This window comes from Mycetomoellerius zeteki, unplaced genomic scaffold (assembly GCF_001594055.1).
Source record: "Mycetomoellerius zeteki isolate Tzet28-1 unplaced genomic scaffold, Tzet1.0 scaffold345, whole genome shotgun sequence".
NCBI classification, from domain to species: domain Eukaryota; kingdom Metazoa; phylum Arthropoda; class Insecta; order Hymenoptera; family Formicidae; genus Mycetomoellerius; species Mycetomoellerius zeteki.
In genome coordinates, this window is record NW_017257333.1 from 271,059 (window position 1) to 296,373 (window position 25,315).

The following is a 25,315-nucleotide window of genomic DNA, read 5'->3' on the forward strand; positions in this document are numbered from 1 at the left end:
GCGCATGCGCGGTGAACGCCACATCAGTGAAGTACCTAGCGTGAGTAAAAAGGGTATCACTGTGTGGCCGTATAAAACTATACATATAAAAATTTTTTTTAATTTATAAAAAATATGTACTTAAGCTCAGACATGTATACATAATTATACATACACGCGTCAATTAGGAAAAATTCAATAATTTATATTCAATGAAATACATAATTATACATACACGCGTCAATTATGAGAAATTCAATAATTTATATTTAAAAAAAAGTGAGAGATAAATTGAAAGGAAAGAAAAAAATAAAAATAATTGAAATTGAAATGTCAAATAAAATATATAACTTAAAGTAGAGTCTTGCTTGTCCTACCTTTGTTCCAGTGCTTTTTAATGCTGTTTTGATACAGCTACTAGGAACAAAACTATTATCTTTTCATCCATAACTCTGTTCTTTTTGTTTACTTTAATTAATACTATGTATTCTAATGTATATTTATTGTATTTTAATACCGACTTTTTATTCAGTATTAAGCTCGTGTTTTATCACTGTAATCTGGCAGCAGATTGCCAGTAGAAATTGAGAAGAATCTGCCATAATTAACTTAAATGGAATTCTACAGATTTCATTTGCTGGTAATCTGCCACCATATTCTGTGTTAGCAGATTCTATTGTATTCTGGTGACATTCTTTCGATAAAATTTCTAACAAATACTTCGCAAAATCTGTCTTTGACAATCGATAGCTATTTCGGCTTTCAACATTCCATTTTGTAAATATGAATTATTTCCAAATTTGTAAATTGTCCTATGTAAACCTGAAACAGTTTGTATACAAAGTTCTTAAAATTAATATATTTGTAATATTGCTCAGATTATCAAGAACATTATGCCATGCGTTTCGAAAATAGATGTAAAATTCGTAGGAAGCAATATATATATATATATAGCGAGAGTTGTATCTTTATTATTTCAAATATTTGTAGCACAGGCACAATACGTTCAACTTGTCGCTTCCGAATAAAATCGGAAACGATCATTATCAATCGGTCTAATCGTCAGACATATGTAATACCACATATTCATAACGACGCGAGGTGTCCAAGAATGTCCACTTTCGAATGCAAAATCTATGCGTGAAAACATAATGCCTTCCTCTTCTTCTTTTTATTTTTTCCGATACGCAATTCCGTAGCGGTTTCGACAATATTCGCGATTTCTTATATAAAAAATTTATAAATAAAATGTACAATTGAAGACCGAAAGAGATACAAAATCGGATGCTTAAACAACGTAAGTACATATTAAAGCTCTACAAAAACTTTTATTTTTAGAAAATTGAACGGAACGCGTTATGTATGGCAGGCGTTTAACTCGGCAGTGGTAAAATTTATTTGTAGTCAATATGATAAAGTTTTTAGGGACGTGTACATATAAATTGTTTGTTTCCCTTGCAGAAGATTGCGTCATTGTTTGACGAAATTATTTATTATTCAGAAATGTTAATTAAAAATTAAAGAAAGTAAACTTTTAAAAAGTCTAATAAATGTATCCAAAATATAAAATTTATAAACTTAATTTCAAACAAAATATTAGCTATATCGGAATTAGATATAATGTAAAACACATATACGTGCGTGCATATAAAAGATATAAATATTATATACACAAAATATAAATATAACAAAATTCATAATACAAAACCGATTTTCACATTTATAGTTTTCGCTTTACTCTTTGTCATTTTTAAAAGTCAATCTAGTTCTGTATTTGTATTTGAAATGTAACTATTTTTAGAGTATTATATGTATATAATTTTAATATTTAATAAATAAAATAAAATAAATACAGTTAAGTAGGACTAAGAATAAAAAATCCAGTTAAAAAGATCGATATTTAAATATACTTTTAAGATGTATATAATATGAATAAGAAAAAATATTTTACATATAAAAAAAGAGTTGCGACACTTTAATTTTCTGTTTCCTCTATTTTTTTTACATTTATTGAGATCGATGTAAACGGGTTCGTGTTTACACGTAAATATATACATTAAACGTGTGAATATTTCTTTCTAGAAACAAAATTCGAAGTTACCATCCATAGGATGGGATAAGTTTATTACAAATTTCACATTAGAGTAAAAAAGTATTAGCACCACTTCCTAAAAAAACAATTCACCGGAATATATCTCGGAATTCCGTGAATATAAAAAAATTATACTTATGATTACAATATTGACCTACTTAATTCATTCTATAAATGCTTGCTTTTCACTAAAATGGCAGGATAAAAAACGAAGAATCATAATATAAACCTCTAAAACTTAATTTTACATTACGACATTACGTATATTTAACTTTGATAAAGGATGATATTCCGAATGATAACAGTAGTAATGTCAAGATAATGAAGAAATATAGGACTGCTATCTGTTTACAATAAAGAAAACGTTTCTGACGAAAAAAATTAGATAAAAAAAATAAAAATTTTATTTAAATATCATGAAAAAAATCTTTTTTTTGCACATAATCTATATCATGCGAGTTGCAAAAATAAAATGCATATTTCCAAACTTCAATACGCATTTTCGTTGCAAGATTTATTACGACTTATTGATATCTTTTTCATAAATGTAAAAATAAATCTTTATAAGTGTACTTTGTAATAGATGAATAAGTATAACATTTTTTTTATAACAGTATTTGGCGTTTCAATTCAGAGAATAATTTAAATATGCACTCTCGTAAAGTGAGATGCGATTTTTTTTTCTTTTGCAGGCTTTTACGTCTAGCCCTGTGGTACCACTGCCGGGTTAAGGATGAACAGGGTCCAGATTACCATACATTTGAATTTCTTACAAAGTCACATTTATTATCTCGATTTAGCTATCCCAGCATCATCGATAATACGAATCTGGTAATTCTATATACAATCTACCGAAATAAACGCAATAATCGGTAGTAATAATAATAGCATCTTTCAAATCTTTTCGAAACTCCCTCTCCCTTCTTTTACTTTCACCTCGTTGATATATTTTTCTTTTTTTAATAAGTGTGCTGAAAAATCGGTATAAATGTAACCTACGAAAAGGAGTAATATTTACCGCAAAAATCGTCAATTGTAGCTTAGACAAAATTTGGAAGAACTGTAACGCCGTTTTTTTTTTCTTTACATTTTCCTATTTCTACTATTGCCAACGCTATTTTATATCCGGTAGTTTTTTTTTTAAATCGAACGGATACTCGTTAAATATAACTATATCACGAGTATGAGGTCGATTGTACATGTCACAGTTTACAGCTCGAGCACCATATTTGGCTAATGTCAATAATAATTAAAAGCAAATTGAACAAATAAAATTTCGACAAGTCTAAAATCACTACTTCATTTTTCTTTCTTACTCATTCATTCTCTTTCTGTCTCAATTTGCTATCATTTACGCTACGTTGCGACATTGTCGATAAACTTCGATTGTGATATTAAATACGATCTAATGCTAATCACTTACGTCTAAATCACTACAATCGGGTATTATTAACGATGAGCGTTCAATTAGTTTCTCTCACTGCATCTCGCGATGTTGGCTACTATGGCACTTGACTAATACTGACGCGCTGTTTTTTTTTAACCCCCTAAACTTCTATATCTTACATGCTATCATCACGGCTAACAATAAATTTAATTCGAACAACGGCTTCCTATCTTATCTATCAATATTCTCAACTGTCCTAGCGACCAACATCGTATTCGAAACAGCAGTAAAATTCGTTTATATAAAGTGCTACAGGTCTTCCATAATTTTTCTAAGATAAGTAGTAATTACTTCGTAAATAGTTTTGCTAACCAGCGACCATCCGCCCTACTTGGCTTGGGCTGGGATCGGGGAGACGCAGGGCGGCGGTATGGTATCTTTCTTTTTGATTGGTATTGATCTAAATCTAGTATTTGGACGAAGTGCGAGGATGGGTCGTGCGTGCTTTTGCTTCCTAAATCGAGCGTGCGCAAGTTCTTATAATCTTTTTTTTACTTGTAGCCATAAGCTTTACTTTCTTGTTTCCTTGACCAGAATTATGATTTATCTTCGTTAATAATTAATTTACTCGATACGTATATTCTCAGAAAAGAAGGAGAAAAGAATATTATTATTGCATGTGTGTGAAAAGAATAGTGGTGGAAATCATGGAGCAGCCCTGAGAGAGAGCGAACAACGCATCTGGGAGTAGTGCATGTGCGCCTGTGATGTCTGTATATGTATCTGTGTGTGTGTGTGTGTGTGTGTGTGTATATATGTGTGTATCCACACACACATATGAATCTCATGAGAATGAATATTTCACTCAACGTGTAAATTGCGAATTTACTTATAATTTACTCATTTAACGTTTGTTTTAACCTCAAGTCTTAAGAGTCGTGTGACGCGAATCCGCGCACCCGTGCCTCGAGTTTGTATACAAGTGACAACCTTCTACGCTGAATATCGACACTTCTGCAACAGAATCAATAGATTTATCACATGAGATGTATATATTTCACAACGTTTGTTGTGCGGAATTTTACAAAACTCTTACCATCAGGTAATTCATATAATTTCCTAGGAAGAGAGGCGAAATAGGGATGGCGTAACGCTTCCTCCGCACCTATCCGCTGATCGGGATTCAGCTGCAGGAGCGACGACGCCATACTATCGCCCTCGGCGATATCATAAAGCCGAGGAAACGAGAGTCCCAGTTTCCGCGGCGGATAAAATATCAGTCTATGTGCTTTATATCCGGGCAGATGCGTGACACCTGGCCAAGTCTCCTCGGTAGGTGTGCCCAGCACTTTAAATATCTTATCGAGTTGGTCGTACGTACAGCGTACACCTGGGAATGTCGGTTCACCAGTTAACATTTCCACAAATATGCAACCTACTCCCCACATATCGAGCGAAGTGGAGTACTCCGTGGAACCTAAAAGAACGTCGGGCGGTCTATACCATAAGGTCACGACTTCGTGTGAGTATGTATGCGATGGCACGGATTTGGCCCTTGCTAGCCCAAAGTCTGCCAATTTAAGTTCTCCTATCTCGCTGATTAATAAATTCTGTGGCTTTACATCTCTGTGCAGAACCCTCCTAAAGTATGCAGTAACACAAATTAATCAATGCGTATCAAGATGAAGACATCGACATTACGTACTATAAACTTTTAATTACCTGCGGTGACAGTATGCCAGTCCTCTCAACAGTTGAAAAAGAAACAATTTAACATTACGCGGATCCAATCCTCCGTTCCCGAAATACCTCTCCATATATTGCGATAGATCGGTGTGAACGTATTCAAACACGAAGGTGAGCGTCTCGCGGGTATGAATGATATCGTGTAAAGTCACGATATTGCTATGTTTTAACTCTTTGAGGAGACTTGCCTCGCGAATGGCAGTAAACGGAGCTCCTTCCTCCTCTTGCAGTCTAATTTCTTTAAGAGCCACCACTTGATTAGTGAGATGGCTATAGCCTTTGAACACTGTGGCATATGATCCCTCTCCCAACTGCTCCAGTTTTATATAAGCTTCGGATTTACCGAACGGCGAATCTCCCTGTCGAGACAAATTGAGATTAATGTATAGTATCTTGCTAGAAAATAAATACAAATGAGTGTATATATATGTAATATAATATATTACCCCAAAAGCGGAGAATCTTTTAGTTCTTCTAGGTTCTGGACCAAGGAAAACTTCAGATTTGGGCCGCGGTGGACGTCGGGGCCGCAGAATTACCCTAGCTTCCTCTCGTATATCTTCATCGAGAAGCTTCGAATCGCTAGAAACCGAAAGCTGTCGATGCACTCTCTCGTGGTCGCCCACACCTGTCCATTCTATGACAGTCCAATTTCCGAAAACATTCTTAAAATAACAGCAATAGAAATACATAAAATCACAGATTTTTATAAAATTTTAGATATACAAAATTCTACTTTGCTTAAATTACATATATGTGTATTTTGATGTTATTTATGCATTTAAACAATCGCGGGATAGCTACTCTTACATATGCATAATTTCAACTATGCATAATATGCAGAAAAATAATGTAATATTCGATCATTAATAAATGTGTTTTAGTAATAATTTTTTTAGTGTTTTTAGCAAAATATGTGAATGAGTGCATTCTTATAAATAAAAATTAATTAATAAATTACTTTATAAAATGTATGCACATAAATTAGATTTATACTTTATAACATAATAAAAGGCATTTGAATTAAATTCTTTGTTTTCATCTCTTACTTCAAAAAATATATAAACATCTATATACTACATCAAACTACATCTATAAAAATATTATGAAATCATGAATATATATTTTTTTGGATAAAGCTCACCATAACGACGATCTTTGTCCGCAGGTATATTGCCATTTGGCTCCAAGCGGTCTAGGAACTCCTCCGAATAACCATTATATGGCAATTGACCTCTTGTTGCTACATCATCAGCCTCTTCTTTTGATATAGCTATAATGAGATGAATAATATTTAAATGTATGTTCATAATTATGTCTAATTAAAGATTCATGATTTAATTATATTACATAAAATTATTTTATTCAATCTTAAAATTTTTAATTCTATAATATTTGCAATATCAATAATAATTATATCAATAAAACATCATGCTGTTTAATTAGAATGGTAAAAACAATTATTTGCCTGACATTAATTATATACTTATTAATATTGAAAAAATATTAAAATAAAGTTTAATATTTAAATCTTTGTGATTACTATTATATTTTATTAATGTAAAAGTAACTACTTATATAAAAAATACTTACAAAGCCGTCCAAAGCTGTGACTAAGGCGCTTTTTTAATTTTTGCACTCTACTGAGAGCACCGCCTTTCTTTTCCCGCATTGTCACAGGCCCTGCATGTAACAAACGTAATGTTTAAACACACAATTTGATACACCAAATGTAAGTTGAGATAGCATGACATCATAACAGAAGGCCAAGAACATCAGAGTAATTTAGATATAACAGATCATTACATTTATGATGACATCATACGCTGTGTTATGCCAGTGTTCCTTAATGACGATAGAGGTATATATGCATCACATTCTTTTCAAATGACAATGCGAGCAACTTTATATCAGGAAATTACGATATGATAAAAACCAACCATGATACAAAATATGAATACGATTACATCATACAAATGTTAATAATTTTATCAAAATTTTTTTGTAGATAATAAACACTCGTTATACTATAGATAAAGCAAGAATAATGACACTCAACGAAGTAATTTGAATACAGTTTTGTCTCGAACCCAAAGTAATTTAATTTAACTTCTCAGAATGTGAATGACTCATCCATTCGTAGAAGATAATTTTTACTGCAGAAGATGGATTTTTACTGCAATTAAAGGTGAAAGTATGTATCTTAAGTATGCACTTTCCAAGTATGTGTATCAAATCCGCCTGAACCAGCCAACTATAATTTTTTCTTGGAGCAAGCCACATAACAAAGCAAACTCTCACGGGACACTTACCAACGCGATAAAAACTTTGAGACTGCCGTATGTACACGGCACATGACACGCCATTCAGTCACACGTACATACACGCACACAAGTATCGACACACACGTTCTGCGTCAGGTATGCACTGTAGTTACAGCACAGGGGGGGTTCAACGAACTAATATACATTAGTTTCACACGTCGAATAACCGAACAAATCTCTAGATGTTCAATCAATCGAGATGTTCAAGTGTCAGATAAAACGTAGGCTCCTCTCCCTCTCTCTTCGTGCTACACAAAAGATTACATTGTACTCGTCACACGGCTCGAAAAGATACGGCGATCCCAATCCTGAAATTGATAAGCTCGCGCGTTTCTTCCTGTGGCCAAAGCGACTATCAAGCCGGCGAAGGAAAAAAAATGTTCAACTTCTCTCTCGCTTGAGTCACATATATACTGAAGAACTTCGTTGTCCCTCTTCTGACTGCCATCAGGAGATACTGTACATGCACACATATAAGGGGCGCGCGCGCGCGCGGAGAGAAAGAGAGAGAATTATTATTTTCATTTTCTCTCTCTCTCTCTCTCCCTCTTCTCTCCCTTTTTCTACCTCTCCGCTCCTCTCGATCAGACTGCTGTTGCTACTTCGTCCTTCTCTCCCGTCTCCATGATCCTGGAACGGAACTCTCTTTACATCTCTCTCATTCATGTCTTCTCTCTCCTTTCACGTACACACACACATACATACACGTACACGTACACTCCCTCTCTATCTATCTTTCTCACCTCGTTCACACACGCACACGTCAAGACAACCGATAAGAAACAGAAACGGCTCGAGAGCCGGAACGTCGCCCGCGAGAAATAGGGGAAGGATGGGCAGCGGGCGCGCCCGTGTCCGACTTACCCTCTTTGCTCTTGGAGGCGGTGGAACCCTTGTCCTGACAGTACATGATTACTCATTCGGTCGCACGCGCGGGACACATCACATATGGGCGGTGACGCACTCGGCTGCGTGTGTGGGTACGCGCCGCCGCCGCTGCCGCCGCTGTGTTTTTCCCTCGGCCGATGCTCCTGTGCGGCGATGAGAGCCCGGGCGCCGTGCTCCCCTAGCGCACGACCCTCTCACGTCGTCCTGTATTCCGGTGAAGCGCGCACGATCCCCGTCGCGTCGCCTTGCGCCATGAAAACGCCTCCGCACTCTCCCCGTGGACGATGACAACGACGACGGCGATGGGAGCGTTCCGCACGGTGTGCGCCACCGCGAGGAATATAACTATCACAAAATTTGCCAGCGAAATCCTCGCCTCCTCCGAGAGAAGAGAGAGAGAGAGAGAGAGAGATATCACCTCTCCACCGCTCCACGAGAGGGGCAAGTTCACGTCGGTGCGCTCTACACACGCATATACGGACACATACACCCTCTATCTCTTTCTTTTCGATATTTCTTTTCTTCTTCTTTTACAGGGGAATCACAAATGATTCGGTCAACCCTCCCGTTCGCGCTTAACCCTTGCTGACGGTGGGTGCTCGCGCACACACACCACCACTACCTCCAGCAAATCATCTGCGATCGGGGCCGACCGGTCGGGAAGTCTATCTCGCTTGTCGCGGATACTGCCCACACCACCTCGCACCGCACGACACGAAAGTCGCGAGCCACAGGCCGAATTCGGCCGAGACGGCAGACGCGCGTGCAGTCGTGCACCACAACGGCACAACCTAGAACGACGACCGCCGTTGTATTGTATGAAGTTGCCCCGAGCGGGGACGCGTGCGTACTCAGCGTACTTATCGCGGACGGGAAAAGTAACTAGACCGAACGAACGTCCGCGGTTCGTATTGCGACTGTTGGACAAAAAGAAATTCAACGCCGTCTCTCGTCGATCTCTTATTATTTTTTTTTCAAACTGTTTTTCTTGTTTTTTTTATATCATTTAACAGTCATCGACTCGCGGCTATCAAACTATCGCATTCTTAAATCATGAATATTTAGAATTTAAATAGACGCACGTATGCAAGTCGATTATGTATCTTGAAACGAGGTGAAATTACAAAAGTGAGCAAATTCACTACGTATTGACCAATTAAATTATTAATATTCTAGTGAATTTGCTCACTTTTGTAATTTTGATTTTCACCTCATTTCGAGATACACAATCGACCCTCAGTTCACAGATATGGCTCCAAATTTTTGTCAAACTTTCCCATTTAACTAAATTTGTTCGAACAAATTTTGCAAAACGTCTAGCTGCTGATGAATTTTGTTATTTTATCGATACAGCATCTGTTATATGAGATGATGCTGATAACGAAATGCCACAAAAAACCCAGGTAGCAAAGTTTGTCATTTTGACGTCATATTTTGGACCTTTACTGACCATTACTGACGTCTTAATGAAGTCAAATTGACGTTCGAATGTCACAGACGATTGACGTCATCGGTGAGCCGTCATTTTGACGTTTTTTCCTTTCTTGGTCTTTTATTGACCATTATGCCACCCAACTGGCGACTTATGACGTCATACTGACGTCACGAAAGACGTCGAATAAAACCTATAGTCACTTTTTGGTCACTTGACGTCATTTCTACAAACGTGACTTGAATTTGACGTCAAAATGATGAACTTTGCTATCTGGGAATATAATAGGATCTATATTTACATGACTTAACAGCAGATTGACAGCTAGCAGAAAAACGCACAAGTATATAATCATTTTGTTTTTGTTACTCATAGAAAAGATCGGTAGAACAACGTTTGTGATGTCTTGTGTCATTATTGTCATTAAATAAAAATTACTTTTACTGTCAGTACTGAAAATCTGTATAAGTTGTTACGTTTTATACTATTATAGATTTTCAATACTGGCAATGTATACCAAAACACGACCTTTATCTTTTCTTTTTTTCTCTCTCTACAATATCTATAATTGTATTATATATTCTATAATATTCAATATCTATTATATTTTAAAAAAGAACGATTCCATGCAAGAACCAAATTTATCTACAATACTCCATAACAGCAAATACTCCGACCAATTTGAAGTTAGGGCGACATTGATAATCAGTTCTTATTTTAAGATCGTCTTAAGGACAGTCTTAATAAGATATTATAAGCCAATTACAGAGTCATATTAGCATCTTAAGATTACTTAAGACAGTTTTGAGATAAGAACAGACTATGAAATGCCAATCCTATAGTCTTTTAATTCTTAGCAAAAACCTTTCCAAGTTTAACGTAAATTTAAATTCTTCGAGCTTTAAAATCTCTTATCTCTCTTTCGCTTCCTCTCTTTTATACATATGTCACACGTCACACATGTCAACACACGCAGGCTACGGTCCACTTGAGGTGCGTTCAGGGAGACTCTATTAGCGCTATTTGTGTCATTCTATCCTTGTTTTACGTTTAATAAACAACGAAGATAGAATGACAGAAATAGCGCTATTAGCGCTATTTCTCTCCCCGAACGCACCATTGATGCTACAAATGCTTCGAAGCATTTTTTGATTGGTCAATTAGTACAATTCTTTCTTCCGATTGGTCAATCAAACGTTTCGAAGCATTTGTAGCGCCAAGTAGACCGCATCCGCAATCGTATGAACAGACCTTCATTATTGATACTCGACGTCGACTTTTCGGTATATCGGAGTAATCGAACAGCGGGAGCGGAGTATCGATAGTCGTCTCCAACAGTTCCGACTCCTTCGACCCACTCTGGGCCATTGGCTGCGTTCAGCAGAACGGTTGTTTTGCAACTGTTGGAAGTTTCCTTCGCGCTAATTGGATCATACTTTTAGATCTAGAAGAATGGTCCTATCTCAGCAGACAATCATAAAACGGTTGCAAAACTGTTGAGTCTGCTGAACGCAGCCATCGTGCCCATGATGTAATAAGGCCCAGTTTCACAACTCACGGTTAACTCAACCGAGGTTCAATTTATTTCTCATCTCTTTCCAATTCTAAAATTAGTAAGAGACAATGAATAAGTTGAACCTCGGTTAAGAGTTAACCATGAGTTAAGGAACTGGGCCTAAGGTCGGTATTCATAGTCGATTCTTATTTCAAAAGTACTGTCTTAAGACAATAATGTAATGTCTTAAGACGCTAATGCGGCCCTCTGATTGGTTCGTGACACCTTAAGACTGTGGCTGCGGTCCACTTGACGCTACAAACGCTTTGAAGTGTTTGAGCGACCAATCAGAACAAAGAATTTTACGAATTGACTAATCAAAGAATGCTTCGAAGCGTTTGTAGCGTCAAGTGGACCGCAGCCTGTACTTAAGACGGTCTTAAATATAAGATTTGACTATGAATACCGGCCTAAAGCCTTGTGTCCACGATGCTAGAAATTGGTCCGAGATCTCGGAGAGAGAAAGAATTAACCAATCACATTTAAACAATTTAGTCACATGATCAATGCGATTGGTCAATTCTTTCTTCATCCGAGATCTCGGACGGATTTCTAGCATCGTGGACACTGGGCTTAAGACAGGTGAATCAAGTAGAAGAATGCGCAGTAACCAATTTTGTCAGCCAATCAGAAATCTGTCCAAAGTGCAAAAAGCAATATGGCTGCCTCTATGATACGGGATGTGGGCCTGATTAAGTTAGCTCTTACGCCGTAGTCGACGTCGTGAATTAGTAAGTGGCTAAGAAATCGGCCAGCCAGAATTATACTCGTTCACAGTGACATTAAAAAGAATAAGTCAGATGAATATCTGTAAACTGTAAAATATCATATAACAATTCAAATCATGCCAAATATATCAATTTTATATATTAGTAAGATAATGTAAGATAATGTTAGCAAGTTAGCATGTTAGCATGTTAGTAATGTTGCATTAGTAAGATAATATTTAATAATTTCTTATGAATAATGTTTATAAGATAATGTTTAATAATTTCTTATGAATAATGTTTTTCTATTTCTTATTCGTAATCATTTAATCTTCTATATTACTATTTTACTTATTAATTTATTGATCAATGTATCTATTTATAATTATTTTACTTTTATTATGTATTTTTATTATTTTACGAGGCTTTTATAACAGTATTTTCATATTATATATTTACAAACGTTTTTATTTACATTTTTATCATACACATTTATCAATGTTGCCTTTGAAAATCGCGCTGCATTTTGGACAGATTCCTGATTGGCTGGCTTATTGCTTGGCCGCCATGATGCGCGTTGGTTCACCTGTCTTATTACATCATTACATCATGATCGTGCCATGTTCTCGCGCATCGTCGCACGTGTAAGTGTGCGCTGTCGCTTTGTGAGTCAGCAAAAAGAGAAGGGAGTTGACGATAATTTGTTGTCGCGGCTGTTACGAGCGAGCACCGTCGAAAACGGTGGGACCCGGTGCGCGCGTTACTGCGGGAAAACGAGTCAGGTTGCCGTCAGCGAGCCGTGCGGAGCGATGTCGGGCGACGAGAAGCCGTTTCGCCGTCTGCCGTTGTGCGTGCGTCCCTATCATTACGATATCTCGTTGACGCCGCATATCACCAACTTCACCTTCGACGGCACGGAGAAAGTGCATCTCAACGTGAGTTCTGCCACCCGCCGATTCCTCTCGCTGCCACTCTCCGTCCTTCCCTTGAGTGAAAAAAAAAAAGTATCGAACGAGAGATGGAAGAACAAAGCGGGGCCGCTAACCATATGGGAAACATAACCAAGAAAACGCTCCGCCCCCGCTGATCCCTTCCCCGCCGCTGGTTTCTGTTTGAATAGTTTGATTGGCAAATATCAAGGCGGACCGCCTTATCTCCTAATTGCCGGCAATCGCGATTTTAATCTCTTGATTTGCTCGTTAATTTCGCAGTGACGCGAATTCTGATTGCACTTGCGAATGTTATCTATTATTTTTCCTCTTAATCATATTTCATGCTTATCTTTGCGACATACGTGACGATTGCGAAAATTCTCTTATCTGTTATTTTTTTTTTTTTTTAATTACAGGTGGAAACTTCTACGGATACCATTGTATTGAATTGTTTGGAAATCAATATAAAACATGCGAGTTTTTATGGAAATGATGGCAAGACCATTATGCCTGAGAAAATTGTACTATCTTCAGTGGAGGAAACAGCCACGTTGGTGTTTCCTGAAGCTCTGCCATGCGGTAAAAGCGGATACCTGAATATAGAATTCGTGGGAGAGATCAATGACAAGATGAAAGGCTTTTATAGGAGCAAATATAGTGGGTAAGAATACAATTGACAATTTTGAATATATAAAAAAAAATTATAGAACTAATCTCTGTCCAACACTGTCTAATTAAGAAAAAACCTTTTTAACAATATATTTCAATTACTGTTTGTTAATTTTAGCTCTTGAAATTTATATAACATATGGATAAATGAAGACAAAGTGTTTAAATGTATTTATATGTATTTATTTATATGTATTTATATGTATGTATTTATATGTATGTATTTATATGTATCTTTCAAAGGCAAAATGGTAACTGTGCTGTAACCTATTTGTGTCCTACATCAGCACGGATGTTTTTTCCATGTTGGGACGAACCATCTTTTAAAGCAACCTTTGATATACATCTCACAATTCCATCTCGACCATATCTTATTGGGTTATCGAACATGGTGAGCATCCTTGATACAATGTAGAATTTTTTATGATTTCAGAGAGGACGGTACCGTTGAATACGCGGCGGTTACCCAGTTTGAGCCGACAGATGCTAGACGTTGCTTCCCATGTTGGGACGAGCCAGCGTTGAAAGCAACATTTGACATTACACTAAAAGTACCAATCAGTCTTACAGCACTTTCCAATATGGTAAGCAGCGCCGGGCATCTGTAATATTATTTGCTTTTAATTATTTAATCATTTAAAAGAATTTACAATAGTTCAACATCTTAACGTTCTGACCGTTATGGCGCTTAATATTAATGCTTCTTAATTTAAAGCATTGTAGTTAATATTAGCGGTCTTTCAATCTTATTGTTTATTTGCTTTTCTTTTTCTTTTGCTTCCTATCTTCTAATTTATATTTAAGGTAGATGTATGTACCTTTTTCTTATGCTTTTTTATATTTGATATTTATATTCATTATGTGATACTTAAAATTTATGTTTTATATGTTGTCTATTAATCTGTTCACTATTTCTTATTATATATACCATTCATAGTCGGTTCTTACATTTAAAATCATCTTTTAAGTGATCAGATTGATCTTAAGTGATAGAGATTGATATTGAAATTGGATTAGAATTTAACTAAACAAAAGAAAGAACTAATTTCAAGTTTGGTAAACTTTGCTTCGCTCATGGCTTTAATACAGTTTAAGACATTGGTACAATCTTAAGATGTTATAAGTCATTTACAAGGCTAATATCAAAGCCAATGATAAAGCCAATATGAAAACCATATTAAGGCTATGACATAAAAAAAACGTAAACAATAAGACACAAGCAGTAAGCGAATCAATATTTTGGATTTGTTATTACCTATGTTATTGCCTTACATTCGTTGATTCTCTAAAGCCTGTCACACATGAAATGCGTAACAGTTGCTAACGGTTTCCTGTACGCCTTAATTTTAACATTTTAAGACATTGCTTAAGACAATTTTATAATAAAAACGGATTATGAATACCGATCTTTCTATCAACATCTTACTATGTATGAGTACATCTTGTCTGTTTTGATTTTCAGCCTGTAAAAAACAAAGTTACAAATGGGAACTACGAGACATTGACTTTTGAAAGAACGCCTATTATGTCAACGTACTTAGTGGCTGTAGTAGTAGGCGATTTCGATTACATAGAGGACATGTCTAGTGATGGTGTGTTAGTTCGAGTTTATGTACCCAAATCTAAGAAAGAACAGGGCCAGTTTGCCCTAGAAGTGGCCACCAAGGTGCTGCCTTACTACAAGACTTACTTTGGTATCGCGTATCCCTTGCCGAAGATCGATCTCATAGCGATTGCTGATTTTTCCTCTGGTGCTATGGAAAATTGGGGACTCGTCACATATCGCGAGACCTGTTTACTCGTGGATCCACAGAACACGTCGGCGGTACGCAAACAGTGGATCGCATTGATAGTAGCACACGAATTGGCACATCAATGGTTTGGTAATCTCGTGACAATGGAATGGTGGACGCATTTATGGCTGAATGAAGGCTACGCATCGTTCGTAGAGTTCTTGTGTGTTGCACATTTGTTCCCAGAGTATGATATCTGGACGCAGTTTGTAACTGACACATACATACGAGCGTTGGAGTTAGATGCTTTGAAGAACAGTCATCCAATCGAGGTACCGGTGGGTCACCCGTCGGAGATCGATGAGATCTTTGACGACATATCGTACCACAAAGGTGCCTCTGTAATTCGTATGTTGCATGCATACATAGGTGATGACGATTTTAGGAAGGGTATGAATCTATATCTGAAGAAACACAGCTACGCGAATGCGGAGACCGAGGATCTCTGGGCCGCGTTGGAAGAGGCCAGTAATAAGGCTGTACGTAAAGTGATGTCGTCATGGACCAAGAGACAGGGTTTCCCCGTTGTCAAAGTTGACTATCGTCAAGAAAGCAAAAATGGGATCTTATCATTGTCTCAAGAGAGATTCCTGGCCGATGGATCGGTGGATAACAATGCAGATAATGCATGGCTCATACCAATAAGCGTGAGCTCTTCACAAGATCCGAGCAAAACAATATTCGACGGCATATTAGATGCAAAAATCAAGGAATTTGTAATTGAAAACGTTCCCGAGGGCACATGGCTGAAAATTAATCCTGGTACAATTGGCTTTTATCGGACTCGTTACAGTCAGTCCGCTCTATCACTTCTATTACCAGCAATTAAAGATCATACATTACCTCCTCTGGACAGATTAGGCTTACTGGACGATCTTTTTGCGATGGTACAGGCGGGTTATGCATCCACAGTGGAAGTACTCGAATTAATGCAGGCGTTCCTGCACGAGGACAACTATACGGTGTGGTCCACTATAGTGAATATCTTAAGTAAAATCGGTATTCTCATTTCGCACTTAGACTTTGAGGATTCTCTCAAAGCGTTCGGACGTAATCTATTCCGTGAAATTAATACCACATTAGGCTGGGATCCTAAGTCAAATGAAAGTCATTTAAATACGTTACTCAGATCTCTCGTATTAGGCCGCATGGCAGCATTAAACGATCAAGATACTATCGAAGAAGCAAAGAGAAGATTCGAGCTGCACGTAAACGGTACAACGACACTCGCTGCTGATTTACGCAGTCCAGTTTATCGAGCTGTACTTTCCGTGGGTGATGCCAATACTTATGATACTATGTTAAAACTGTACAAAGAGGCTGATCTTCAAGAAGAAAAAGAACGAATTCTGCGAGCGCTTGGTGCAATCAAAGATGAAACTCTGCTAGGAAAGGTCCTGGACTTCGCCATGAGCGAGGAGGTCCGTGCTCAAGACACAGTTTTTGCCATCATGTCCGTGAGTTTGTCATACAAAGGACGTCTCATGGCATGGAATTTCTTCAAGGAGAAATGGAAGACTCTGTTGGATCGTTACGAAGGCGGCTTTTTGCTGGCACGGCTGGTAAAATTCACCACAGAGAATTTTGTCACCGAAGAACAAGCCAAAGATGTGGAGAGCTTCTTCGAGGGCCATCCGACTCCGGGCACCGAAAGAACGGTGCAACAGTGCGTGGAGTCCATTAGATTAAATGCTGCATGGCTCAACCGAGAAAAAGACTCCATCAGAAAATATCTGACCACTCAAGTCTAGTAAAGATAATTCCTTATCTTTTCTCCCCGTTATACCTTAATAGGACATTGACATAATTCGATCTCGCGTAATTTTACTATGCGAATATCTTATGGTACTGCTTGACATTGTGAAAGAACGTTACTTAGATACAGACTTGTCTCTTGTGTATGAAATACACATAAATAACACTAGTTTACAAGACTTTTTTTTAATTATTTTGAAAATCAGACAAAGTATTTTTTACAAATTTTTGAATGCTGAAAACGCGATGCCATAAGTCAAAGTTTTCTAACACGTTTGAGAAATAATTGACCTTTAGTGTACACAAAATGGCTTTTTTTATGGTATTTAACATTTTTTTTAAGGTTAATATTGCCTTAAAATTCTGATTAGAAGTCATGAATGTATTCATTCTCTAAAAAATGCATTTTTTTCTTTTAATATTTCATGTTTTATATAACATGTTTTATGTATCATGTTAAGATTTAAAAAGACAGGATTTTTTTAAGATAGCAAATTTTTTGCCTATGACTTTGAAGGCACATATATACTTATAATTTTTAGTGTGTTATTAATATACATATAAAAACCATACAACTTTTATTTGAAAAATCTTTTTTTAAATGTGTTTTTTTTTTTTTTTTTTTCCGAAATAATCGAAGTTGCTAGTTAGGATGAGACACTGTGAGGTGTTATACATATATATGTATAACATATAATATGTATATATATATATATAGCGGAATTACGATAAATTACGCCATGTGTCGATAGCAACACACTAGAAATTATAAATATATACTTCATCGTCTTAGGCGAAAAATTTATTATCTTAGAAAAATCCCCCTCCTACATTTAAATACTTTGCAACACGGTTAAGAAGTAAGATATTGCATTTAAAAAATGCATTTCATATGGGATGAACAATACATTCATGATCAGAATTTTAAGTTTTTACAAAAAATGTCAATAATTGCACATCTTGAAGAAACATCTTGTCTGGTTTAAAGAATTTTTTGCTGTAAACTAGTGTAGTCCGATATAAATCACGTGTATGCACGCTTGATAAAAACGCTAATTTGTTTAATGTTGACTAGTATTGAGTGAAGGAAAACAAATGGAAGAAAATACAGTTTTATATACACAATTATTATACCTCATCGACAAATCATCTTGACGTAATTCAACACTTTTACGGTGGTCTTATTGTTTCATTTTTAATTGATCGTCATTAGATTTCGTGATTTCGAATTCATCATTCATAAGAAAAGGTTTAGAATTGTCACTTTGATATCTCTCATGTACTATATGAGAAGAAACAATATTATATCAAAACTTTTAGTTTTTCAGTAACCTTGTATACAGCAATATTATAAATTTAAAACAAAATCTATTTAAAACATGATATATAGAAATAATTTAAAAAGATCCAGTTGAAGATTGATTGCTTTTGTATTGTTATTTTACTCATATATTACATGAGCCATTTGCAAAGGTATGCTCTCGATATGTAAATGAATTATATATCAGTATTCGTATTATATATATAAAACATCTTTTTTTTATGAAAGAGAGCTACCAGTTCTATTTGTCAAAATAAACACGTTAAACTTTGATGAATCATTCAACAAGAAATTGTTTACGCATTTTTATTTATTTAACCGATGTGACTTAATTATTTCATGGAAATGGTTTTCATTTCAATGATATTCTGATTTAAACAATTGTATCTTGAAATTTTAAGTAGATAATTATATTAAGTATCGTATCTAAATGGAGTATTCATAAAGAAATTTTAAACTTTAATGCAAAAATGTTTAGGAAATTCTAAGTTTTTGAAATGTTTAAAAGATTTGGAAACGTCACAGAGGCGCTTTAAAATTTTTAGATGCCCTTTTGACACTTCGGATATTTCTTGCAGTTTCGTCATTATGTGTTATCACTGATAACAGAGAAATACTCCTGCTCAACTATCAATGACATCTCATAATGATCGCACTAGCCTTATAATTCTATACAGAACTTAGTATGTAACCCCATAATATATACAAATTACAGTCTATAGTCTATATAATAGACGATTGTCTATTTCACGTATTAACGTTAAATGCAATATGAGTGCCATAATTACTTCATACATTAATAAATATACGTTTTCCTTGTACTCACGCGTAATAGAGAAAAGTAGCTAGCATCAATTTTTGTTTTCGATACGAGAATCTTTTGTTCGTAATCTATTTTTTTATGTATTTCTTGTCATATTGATATTTTGCGGATTTTAGTCTTAGAATTTGGATCAAGATTTGGATTCATTAAAATTCTAAAATTGTATCGCAGTTATCGGAAGGAGAGACAATTAAACATGCTTTATGTAGGTGTCAAATCAATCAAAATAACAGTTAATGTAAAATATCTTAAAAGGGCATCTCTCTTTATTTTTTGTCCCAATTGCGGACATATTATCTGGGATCAAAATGAAAAATTGCTTCGAAGAATAAAAACGAAACGCGTGGACGCTTCTTATACTTGATGTCGTGACATTTTCATGTCAACCGTCATAGAACGCAGTTCCCCGTTTGATGGTCGCACGTGCCGATTCGAAACAAGGAAGGAAAATGGTCCCGGTAGTGAGTCAGCCTTCAGTTTCATTATCAGTGTGCTTGTTCGCAATCATCAGCCGGCAGTTGTTACTGAGTGTAGCTCACTACCCCCGCGTCGGAAGAGATATTTCACCCTCTATCTGTCTATTAAAAACATTTGAAATGGCGCAAAAAATTTGGGGGGAACAAAGACTATCTATTTTATTCGATACTTTTCGTTTGATCTACTCGGCAAAGCTAATTATAATAACAAATTTAAACATGAAATGGATATTTCTGAGAACGAGCAATCTACAGATTCCAAGTCTGAAGTCGAATTAAATCCTTTATGACGATGGAGGAGGAACAAATACAATTATGAAAATTTTCTCATTTTAATTCCTTTCAAATTTATTAGATTGAGACAGCAATTTGGGTGGAATAATTAACTCCAAGTTAGTCCACTAACCAAGTTTACAGAGATCCTATAATTTTCTTAAATTTTGCAGCTCCACTATGATATTCTCTAAGATATTTCTTCATGTTACATGAAGTACAAGAAGATCAAGAGCATGAAGGGTTAATATCCTTAGACGTTGAACGCTCTTAAAGGATTGTCTAAATCCTCAGAGGAATAATGAATGCACCCCCTCGTTCATTCGCTCGAAGAGGGGAACGAAGAGCGGACGCTAGCGACTGTGGAAGAGGAAGGGCGGGGAGATAAGGGAGAAAGAGAGAATGTCGAGGGACCCCGTGGGGTCGGTTCCCGTGGGTATAACCCGGATCGAGCGTTCCCAGGAACGCGCACGTGACCCGCGTCAGAAGACGATCAATACGGACTTTGCGAACTCCTACACCCCACTGGAACGACGTGTCGCCCTTGTACAATCCACACACATCCTTCGCCTTCCGACGAGACCGATGGCGACGACGAACGACCATCATCCCTCCTCGCACGTGTGCGTAGATTGTTGCGCGCACGTGCGCCTGTTTAATCCTCCCATCCGTTCTCTTTCTCTCTCTCTCTCTCTCTCTCTCTCTCTCTCTATTCCTTCATACCATCCGGCTTCCGTTCCCGATATCGTTGAATCTTCACAGATTTACGGACGACTCATGGACGACACTGAAAGCGCATCAGACTGCTTCTCTTAAATTCAATCTTACTTTTAGAAAATTTAAAGAAATATATAAATATGTCTTATTTTTAATTTATAAATAATGAATGTGTATTTATATTTATTGAAAATTTTAATCTTAGCGATTATATAATATATTATTTAATCTTTTAATGAGTCAAGTTAACGAGAAACCCCAAGTTTTTTAAATAAAATCCACAAGCGCGTATGAATAATAAATTTTATTTCTTATTTAGTATATTTAGTATTTTATTTTTAGTCGCATATCGAATGTGCAAATGTATAGAAAATATTTCAAAATTGAATATTTCTTAAAGAAATTCTTTGATAAATTTCACCTTTTCTTTTGACTTTAGCTCTTAATTCTAACGATCATTTTCCATTTTCGTGTTATTGATGTTCCCAGTGTTTGATTTCTCAGAGATGTAGATTTTAAGGGATTACCTTCCTATTTGTGCCCGTTCTATTTCTACCAATCCTATTTCTGCTTCCTATTTCTGCCAATGGAAATTAATCTTGGTTCAACTTACCTTTATTTACTTTTACTCCTTTTCTAATTCTAAGAAAATATATACTCTTTAGCCTTTTCTAGTTCTTAGAAAAAAGGTGAACAATAAATTAAATTGAGATTAAAGTTAATTTACATTGATAGAAATAAATCAGGCCTTCCATGTAAGATTAATTTTTATTTCGGTTTAATTTGCTCTTTATCTTTTTCTAATTTTAAAACTTAGAAATCGTATCCATTTCTACGAAACTTGCTGTTTATTTTTTTTTAATTTATAGAATTTGAGAAAGATAAACAGTAAGTTGAACTGAGATTAAAGTTAATTTTACATAGTGAAATTAGGTCTTATGCCCGTTTCTATCAATGCAATTTAAATTTAATTAGAAAAAGATGAAGTGAGAGTAAATTGAACCAAGATTAAAGTTAATCACTGCATTTCTACATTGATAGAAACGGGTATTAGTCAATTTATTTGCGTGATCGAGATAGGATAAGTCACGATGGAACAGGAAAACGCTAGATTCGCAGGATAAAAACAAACGCACGGAGCTAACGTATAGACACAGTTTGCATTTATTTTTTCGTGTGTACGAGTGCAGTACGCCCGCGCAATGATGTACTTACAGCCTTTCAGTCTTTGCAAATATACAATATTTACGCGGGTTGAGGGGGGCGGGGAATTTCAGCACTTTCTAAATTATAATATAAGAGGCTATAACAACGACAGTGAGATAACTATACAGTAATCAATAGCAGCGATAGAGCACGAAAACTTTGATGAGAAAATAAAAACCGAGACCTTCGTCGAAATTCGAATCGCCTCGTCGAGTTCGATTTCGCATGCTCGCCGCGAAATTGTAGCCAATCCCCCGATCGATCGTCATCTCGCTCTCGTCTCCGACATCCAAAATTCGTCGATCATCGACTTTACGAGGGATAGAAAACTTCTGTTTTCTCCTCGCGCGCGCGACTCGGCGACGAGGCGCGTTCTCCAGGAAGGAAGGACCTCCGGCAAGAAAAGGCGATCGATCGACGAGACTAGCTGGGCGGGGCGGCTATGTAATTGACTCGAGTGTAATGAACGTTTTGCTCACAATCAGTGTATTCGAACGCGTGCGCGTGTTGCCGCACTCGACGCGATATCGCGTTACGATACGATCGACGATGGGAACAGGATGGACTCTCGCCGTCGGGAGACTCGAGAGTCGATCCAGTTTCCCAGTCACACAACAAGTAATTTATCAAAGAACGAACGCCAGTTGGAAACACGCGCGTCGCCTCCCATGCAGCACAGAAACTTGCGGCAACAATAGGCTTGTACTCGGCATCTTCGCCTTTTCTCTCTTCAACGTCTGAATATATATTTATTTCCTTTAAGTGCAAAAATTTTGGGTTCGCGATTTCAAACAACGCGAACAGACTTATTGCAAGCAAGTTTGCAATGTTGTTGCAATATTGCTGCCTACAACACGGTTCTCCGAGTAATATCCTAAGGACGTTCGCAGGATGTTCTCTCGAACATCCTCTGGACATCTTTAGGACATCTTTTAGAAAATTATGTTGTGCGGGTGGAATGATCTGTGCTGTATGGGGCTTCCACAGTCCGTCAATCGAGGCCTCGAAAGACCAGAGATCGCGATGAAATCGACCGCTGGTCCCGCGGCCGATTCGATCGGTGTCGCGCGGTCGGTTGGGAAAGAAAAAATTGGAATGATAAGAGAGAGAGATCCTAGGGGAGCGAAAGAAGAGGGGTAGAGGAAATTCGTGCCGGGTCCTTATAACCGTGAGAGATCTCGTGTGGAATGGCGATGAGCGTATGTACAAATGTATTTACAATTTCCCTTCGCAGAAGAGAAGGGTAAAAACCGGCGCGGGACTCGCTCTTTTTGATCAAAATGTCTCTTTGATCAAAATATATTCTCGTCTTCGGATGTAGGTGCGCCCTTTAGACCTGTGGTCTCCCGGGTAGTTTTCTCTTCCGGGCGATGATCGATACCTCCCGTGACTGCCCAAATCGAGGGTAGATCAGCGGACGGACGTCCTTTTCGAAGAGCAGAGCGATCCATCTAGTCCACGAGGAGGGTGGCCTCGATGCGACCTGTACCCTAGTGGGTTCGACCAACAGGTCACCGATCGGCGACCGTCGCGGTTACGACGGACGTCGTAGTGGTCGTCGTGGCGGTCGACGTGATGGTGTTCAGCAGGGGTTGCCTCGAGGACGACTGCGTCGCCACCGTCGACTCCGTCACCGTTGTCGTCGACGTCGTCATCGTTTTCGCGTCCTGATGCGCCGCGTTCGTCTCCTCCAGAGCGGTCTGCAGGTCGCAGATGTACTCGATCACCCTCTGGATCACTTCGAGCTTCGACAGCTTCCGCTTACGCGGCATGTCCGGCACGAGAGAGCGTAGCTTCGTGAGGTAAGCGGCCACCTCCTCGGCCTCGAGGTCGCGTCTGGTGCCGCCGATCCCCAGGCCGTTGTGCAGCACGCCGCGATGGTTGGGCGGCACTCTGCCGCTCACCGGGCTCACCACCATCGCCTTCATGCAGGTAGCGACGATCAGAAAATTACACGGCCGGAATCGATCGATCCGGCGTTCGCTCTTTCCTCTCGACCCTCGCTCGCGAGCACACTGCCGCTGCTGGGTGATCGTTCGACGACAGCGCGTCACCGCACACACACATACACACCACCCACCGCGCGTGTGCCTATCGATCGCCGGAGAAGAGCTGTGCGTCGAACACCAAAGGCGTTAATGCACGTGAAGAGCGAAGAGCGGACTGAAACTGCCTTTTGCGTCCTGTTTACTTTGCGTCTCCGTGGAGCGATGTCTCGTGATTTCTCTGATCTATCTCGTTGGTCGATCAGGTGTGGAACCACATGCAGGATCACGCACTGGTACTAGTTTCACCGACCAGCCACATCATCCTCGAGCGACAGCTACGCGCCAAGTATGATGACGAACTGATGCGATCGAGCGTATAATGGAGCTGAACGCACAGCCGGCGGAGTACTATACACGGATCGTTTGACAGATCGGAGCCGACTGGCCTCCGCCCCTCACCTGCGTCTTTTTATAGCCTTGCCCCACCCGGCTCCCCGCGCATACCCTCCAGACGCTTCCAGCATTTGTACGGCGCAATCGCTGCCCGAGTGGAGTAGCGGTGGCTTCGAGCGTCACGCGATCTCTTCTTCTTGTTGACCGACTGGCTACGTATTATGGAACAAATCGGAATGAATTCCAATGAAAATTCCGTCATTGTCTCAACAAAAAAAATAGAAATTTAGAAAATTATTGAAAAATCGGAATAATTCTACAATACGTACTCTGATCGGAATTTTCCAATTTTTCCCAATTTTTAATGCGACTTGCAGAAAGTACAACTCGTAACTTGCGTTTTATGAGAATCTCTCTATCGCAAGTACTTTCGATGAGGAAGAATTATTTAATTTTTACGTAGAAACAGAAAGAATCGAAAAACAAAAAATTCGAAATAATTTAAGTATACTGAAAGTAACGATTTAAAATAATTAAAAGGTGCCAGAAGATTATCAAATCGATTGTCACATAAATTCGCAATTATAAATTGCAAACGATTTATAAAATTGATGAACTTTTCGCAAATCAATTAAAAACCGCCTTTTATAATTGCAAAATTCTTATAATAATAAGAAAGCTCTTATCATATTATTTTGCATAAAAAATACGTGACTGAATTAAAACAAATTTGATTATCTGATTAAGAAAGTAAAATAGCTAAATAATAATTATTAATTACTACAAGCTACTAATAACTATACCAATAACTTATTAATTATAGTTATTAATAATTGCTAATCGCCACTAATTAGTAAAA

General features: G+C 37.5%; 3 protein-coding genes across 5 annotated transcripts; 1 reads left to right on the forward strand and 2 right to left on the reverse strand.

Moving 5' to 3' along the window:
* Positions 1-2,515: 2,515 nt before the first annotated feature.
* On the reverse strand, positions 2,516-9,219 carry Eip63E (cyclin dependent kinase Eip63E). 3 transcript variants are annotated; one of them, XM_018452413.1, is made up of 7 exons: positions 8,393-9,219; positions 6,798-6,887; positions 6,349-6,477; positions 5,651-5,841; positions 5,181-5,563; positions 4,555-5,099; positions 2,516-4,472 (listed from the first exon to the last, which is right to left on the reverse strand). In XM_018452413.1, the coding sequence occupies exons 1-7, from the start codon at positions 8,436-8,438 to the stop codon at positions 4,381-4,383; spliced, it is 1,476 nt and encodes a 491-aa protein (XP_018307915.1). In that variant the 5' UTR covers positions 8,439-9,219; the 3' UTR covers positions 2,516-4,380. The 3 variants fall into 3 exon arrangements, with proteins under 3 accessions (XP_018307915.1, XP_018307916.1, XP_018307917.1); XM_018452414.1 differs by lacking the exon at positions 8,393-9,219 and adding an exon at positions 7,517-8,023; XM_018452415.1 differs by lacking the exons at positions 6,798-6,887; positions 8,393-9,219 and having other exon boundaries at positions 5,651-5,869; positions 6,349-6,470.
* Positions 9,220-12,730: 3,511 nt separating this feature from the next.
* On the forward strand, positions 12,731-17,556 carry Psa (puromycin-sensitive aminopeptidase). Its single transcript, XM_018452412.1, has 4 exons — positions 12,731-13,045; positions 13,459-13,703; positions 14,145-14,295; positions 15,174-17,556. Exons 1-4 carry the CDS (start codon positions 12,731-12,733, stop codon positions 17,253-17,255), a joined length of 2,793 nt encoding a protein of 930 aa, XP_018307914.1. The 3' UTR covers positions 17,256-17,556.
* A 4,454-nt stretch (positions 17,557-22,010) lies between these two features.
* Positions 22,011-24,521, reverse strand: emc (Basic helix-loop-helix domain-containing extra-macrochaetae). Its single transcript, XM_018452453.1, has one exon. It carries the CDS (start codon positions 24,001-24,003, stop codon positions 23,587-23,589), a length of 417 nt encoding a protein of 138 aa, XP_018307955.1. The 5' UTR covers positions 24,004-24,521; the 3' UTR covers positions 22,011-23,586.
* Between the last annotated feature and the right edge of the window lie 794 nt (positions 24,522-25,315).

Coding starts and splice junctions, on each gene's coding strand:
- Eip63E (XM_018452413.1), bottom strand. CDS start 8,438: ATGTACTGTCAGGACAAGGGTTCCACCGCCTCCAAGAGCAAAGAGG. Junction 6,478..6,797: donor TCACAGCTTTGGACGGCTTT/GTAAGTATTTTT, acceptor ATCTCATTATAG/CTATATCAAAAGAAGAGGCT. Junction 4,473..4,554: donor ATTATATGAATTACCTGATG/GTAAGAGTTTTG, acceptor ATTCTGTTGCAG/AAGTGTCGATATTCAGCGTA.
- Psa (XM_018452412.1), top strand. CDS start 12,731: ATGTTCTCGCGCATCGTCGCACGTGTAAGTGTGCGCTGTCGCTTTGTG. Junction 13,704..14,144: donor TATAGGAGCAAATATAGTGG/GTAAGAATACAA, acceptor TTATGATTTCAG/AGAGGACGGTACCGTTGAAT. Junction 14,296..15,173: donor TTACAGCACTTTCCAATATG/GTAAGCAGCGCC, acceptor TTTGATTTTCAG/CCTGTAAAAAACAAAGTTAC.
- emc (XM_018452453.1), bottom strand. CDS start 24,003: ATGAAGGCGATGGTGGTGAGCCCGGTGAGCGGCAGAGTGCCGCCCAAC.